This window comes from Salvelinus namaycush, unplaced genomic scaffold (genome assembly GCF_016432855.1).
Source record: "Salvelinus namaycush isolate Seneca unplaced genomic scaffold, SaNama_1.0 Scaffold706, whole genome shotgun sequence".
Taxonomy (NCBI): domain Eukaryota; kingdom Metazoa; phylum Chordata; class Actinopteri; order Salmoniformes; family Salmonidae; genus Salvelinus; species Salvelinus namaycush.
Genome location: NW_024061427.1, coordinates 2448 through 7500, shown reverse-complemented (window position 1 = coordinate 7500; position 5053 = coordinate 2448). Strand labels below are relative to the sequence as shown.

Here is a 5053-nt window from a genome sequence, read left to right as displayed (position 1 = left end):
AGAAGAGAAGAGATCCTTCAGAACACACAGAGGCTTTATTTACTGAACATGATATTAAAGACTTTGCTCAGGGCCATTGCTGAAAGAGGTTTATATTACAATAAAAGGTCTTGTATAAAGTTTAGGACAAAGGTAGAGGAGAGGAGAGGAGGAGGAAAAGAAATGCAAGGAGAAAGACAACAGGTTGGTATAATAGATGAGGAGATAAGTGAGGAGGTGAGGAGATAAGTGGGGTTAGGAGATAAGTCGGGTCAAGAGGATAAGGAAGTGAGGAGATAGGTGAGGTTAGGAGGATGTGAGGAGAGAAGTGAGGTTAGGAGGATTGTAACGGCGGTCCTCCTCCTCTTCATCTGAAGAGGAGGAGTATTGAGGGAACCAAGGCGCAGCGTAGTGAAATGACATATTTTATTAACGAAAACACGAACTTGATTAAACTAACAAAAACAACAAACGGTGTAGACAGACCTAGACGACGTACTTACATAAAACAAGAAAACGCACGAATAGGAACATAGGCTACACAAACCGAACAAACCGTAAACAGTCCCGCGTGGTGTACAAACACAGACACGGAAGACAATCACCCACAACGAACACTGTGACAACGCCTACCTAAATATGACTCTTAATTAGAGGAACGCCAAACACCTGCCTCTAATTAAGAGCCATACCAGGCAACCCAAAAACCAACACAGAAACAGAAAACATAGAATGCCCACCCAACCTCACGTTCTGACCAACTAACACACATAACAAACTAACATAAATAGGTCAGGAACGTGACATAACCCCCCCCATAAGGTGCGAACTCCGGGCGCACCAGCACAAAGTCTAGGGGAGGGTCTGGGTGGGCATCTAACCACGGTGGTGGCTCAGGCTCCGGGCGAGGTCCCCACCCCACCATAATCCATCCTAGCCTCCATCTCCCCCTAAGAATGTCCACCCTCCTTTTACCCCCACAAAATCTTCTTAGTAACATCACTGATAGGGACAGCACCGGGACAGAGAGATTGATCAAGACAGAGGGATAGCACCAGACAGAGGGATAGATAAGAATAAAGAGGTAGATCAAGATAGAGAGGGAGATCATGATAGAGGGGCAACTCTGGACTGAAAGGCAGCTCCGGACAGAGAGACAGCTCTGGACTGAGGGGCAGTTCTGGGTATATAGCCTTTTCTGGCTGAAGGGCAGCTCATGGCTGACTGACGAATCTGGACGCTCATGGCAGGCTGACGGCTCTCGACGCTCATGGCAGGCTGACGGCTCTCGACGCTCATGGCTGGCTGACGGCTCTCGACGCTCATGGCTGGCTGACGGCTCTCGACGCTCATGGCTGGCTGACGGCTCTCGACGCTCATGGCTGGCTGACGGCTCTCGACGCTCATGGCTGGCTGACGGCTCTCGACGCTCATGGCTGGCTGACGGCTCTCGACGCTCATGGCTGGCTGACGGCTCTCGACGCTCATGGCTGGCTGACGGCTCTCGACGCTCATGGCTGGCTGACGGCTCTCGACGCTCATGGCTGGCTGACGGCTCTCGACGCTCATGGCTGGCTGACGGCTCTCGACGCTCATGGCTGGCTGACGGCTCTCGACGCTCATGGCTTGCTGACGGCTCTCGACGCTCATGGCAGGCTGACGGCTCTCGACGCTCATGGCAGGCTGACGGCTCTGGACGATCCTGTCCGGTTGGCGGCTCTGGCAGATCCTGTCCGGTTGGCGGCTCTGGCAGATCCTGTCTGGTTGGCGGCTCTGGCAGATCCTGTCTGGTTGGCGGCTCTGGCAGATCCTGTCTGGTTGGCGGCTCTGGCAGATCCTGTCTGACGGACGGCTCTAGCGGCTCCTGTCTGGCGGGCGGCTCTAGTGGCTCCTGTCTGGCGGACGGCTCTGTAGGCTCATGGCAGACGGGCGGCTTTGCAGGCTCATGGCAGACGGGCGGCTTTGCAGGCTCATTGCAGACGGATGGCTCAGACGGCGCTGGGGAGACGGATGGCTCAGATGGCGCTGGTGAGACGGATGGCTCAGATGGCGCTGGTGAGACGGATGGCTCAGATGGCGCTGGTGAGACGGATGGCCCTGGCCGGATAATGCGCACTGTAGACCTGGTGCGTGGTGCCGGAACTGGAGGCACCGGGCTAAGGACACGCACCTTCATACTAGTGCGGGGAGCAGGGACAGGGCACACTGTACTCTCAAAGCCCACTCTATACCTGGTGCGTGGTACCGGCACTGGTGACACCGGGCTGAGGACAAGCACATCAGGATTAGTAGGGGGAGAAGAAACAGTGTGTACAGGGCTCTGGAGACGCACAGGAGGCTTAGTGCGTGGTGCCGGAACTGGAGGCACCGAACTGGATACACGCACTACAGGGAGAGTGCGTAGAGGAGGAACAGGGCTCAGGAGACGCACTGGTAGCCTAGTGCGTAATGTAGGCACTGTAGGTACTAGGCTGGGGCGGGGAGGTGGCGCCGGAAATACCGGACCGTGCAGGCGTACTGGCTCTCTTGAGCATTGAGCCTGCCCAACCTTACCTGGTTGAATGCTCCCGGTTGCCCGACCAGTGCGGGGAGGTGGAATAACCCGCACCGGGCTATGTAGGCGAACCGGGGAAACCATGCGTAAGGCAGGTGCCATGTATGCCGGCCCGAGGAGACGCACTGGAGACCAGACGCGTTGAGCCGGCCTCATGACACCTGGCTCAATACCCAATCTAGCCCTACCAGTGCGGGGAGGTGGAATAACCCGCACTGGGCTATGCACTCGTACAGGAGACACCGTGCGCTCTACTGCGTAACACGGCGCCTGCCCGTACTCCCGCTCTCCACGGTAAGCCTGGGAAGTGGGCGCAGGTCTCCTACCTGCCCTTGGCCCACTACCTCTTAGCCCCCCCCCAATAAATTTTTGGGTGTTACTCACGGGCTTTTTGGGCTTCCGTGCCAGACGCGTTCCCTCATAACTCCGGTTCCTCTCTCCGGTAGCCTCTGCTCTCCTCAGTGCCTCCAGCTGTTCCCATGGGAGGCGATCCCTACCAGCCAGGATCTCCTCCCATGTGTAGCAACCTTTTCCGTCCAATATATCGTCCCAAGTCCATTCCTCCTTCTTTTCCTGTCCCTTACTCCGTTTACTCCGCTGCTTGGCTCTGGAATGGTGGGTGATTCTGTAACGGCGGTCCTCCTCCTCTTCATCTGAAGAGGAGGAGTATTGAGGGAACCAAGGCGCAGCGTAGTGAAATGACATATTTTATTAACGAAAACACGAACTTGATTAAACTAACAAAAACAACAAACGGTGTAGACAGACCTAGACGACGTACTTACATAAAACAAGAAAACGCACGAATAGGAACATAGGCTACACAAACCGAACAAACCGTAAACAGTCCCGCGTGGTGTACAAACACAGACACGGAAGACAATCACCCACAACGAACACTGTGACAACGCCTACCTAAATATGACTCTTAATTAGAGGAACGCCAAACACCTGCCTCTAATTAAGAGCCATACCAGGCAACCCAAAAACCAACACAGAAACAGAAAACATAGAATGCCCACCCAACCTCACGTCCTGACCAACTAACACACATAACAAACTAACATAAATAGGTCAGGAACGTGACAAGGATAAGGAGGTGAAGTGGTGAGGAGGTGAGGGAGATACATGGGGCTAGGAGGATAAGGAGGTGAGGTGGTGAGGAGGTGAGGGAGATATATGGGGCTAGGAGGATAAGGAGGTGAGGTGGTGAGATGATGAGGAGGTGAGGGAGATACATGGGGTTAGGAGGATAAGGAGGTGAGGTGGTGAGGAGGTGAGGGAGATACATGGGGCTAGGAGGATACGGAGGTGAGGTGGTGAGGAGGTGAGGAGGGGAGGGAGAAACATGGGGCTAGGAGGATAAGGAGGTGAGGTGGTGAGGAGGGGAGGGAGATAAATGGGGCTAGGAGGATAAGGAGGTGAGGTGGTGAGGAGGTGAGGGAGATACATGGGGCTAGGAGGATAAGGAGGTGAGGTGGTGAGGAGGTGAGGGAGATACATGGGGCTAGGAGGATAAGGAGGTGAGGTGGTGAGGTGATGAGGAGGTGAGGGAGATACATGGGGCTAGGAGGATAAGGAGGTGAGGTGGTGAGGAGGTGAGGGAGATACATGGGGCTAGGAGGATAAGGAGGTGAGGTGGTGAGGAGGTGAGGGAGATACATGGGGCTAGGAGGATAAGGAGGTGAGGTGGTGAGGAGGTGAGGGAGATACATGGGGCTAGGAGGATAAGGAGGTGAGGTAGTGAATGGGGTTAGGAAGATGGTAAGGAGGATAATGAGGACATGACTGACCAGCTCGTGCCCTGCCAGTCCCTCCAGCAGCTCCAGCAGGCGACGGCCATCACACAGGTCTGTGAAGAGGTCCTGGATGGGGGGCTTCCCTGCCTGGGGAAACAGGGAACAACGCATCACTACAGGTTACAACGTTGTCAGTTCAAATCCTGAGCAGAGCAAGACAAAATGGGAGATGTGCTGGTTTTTCTGGTGTCAGACCCTAGGTACCATAATATCCTGTCCTTGTGCCTTTGAGCAAGGTCCACACATCATGACACTCCGACAAACATATCTCCAATACTAACACAGAGAAAAAGACATATCTCCAATAGTAACACAGAGAGACAAATCTCCAATACTAACACTGAGAGAAGACATATCTCCAATACTCACAGAGAGACACATCTCCAATAGTAACACAGAGAGACAAATCTCCAATACTAACACAGAGAGACGTATCTCCAAAACTCACAGAGAGACATATCTCCAATAGTAACACAGAGAGACATATCTCCAAAACTCACAGAGAGACATATCTCCAATACTAACACAGAGAGACATATCTCCAATACTCACAGAGAGACATATCTCCAATAGTAACACAGAGAGACAAATCCCCAATACTAACACTGAGAGAAGACATATCTCCAATACTCACAGAGAGACACATCTCCAATAGTAACACAGAGAGACGTATCTCCAAAACTCACAGAGAGACATATCTCCAATACTAACACTGAGAGAC

General features: G+C 53.2%; 1 protein-coding gene across 1 annotated transcript in view; it reads right to left on the bottom strand.

Moving 5' to 3' along the window:
• Window positions 1–4419, bottom strand: part of LOC120042525 (dystrophin-like) — a gene marked incomplete at its 5' end in the record, with an annotated part of 86551 nt that extends 82132 nt beyond the window's left edge. The window contains 1 exon segment of the mRNA XM_038987366.1: window positions 4327–4419. Within this exon segment, the coding sequence (XP_038843294.1) occupies window positions 4327–4419 (93 nt within the window).
• Window positions 4420–5053: the final 634 nt, after the last annotated feature.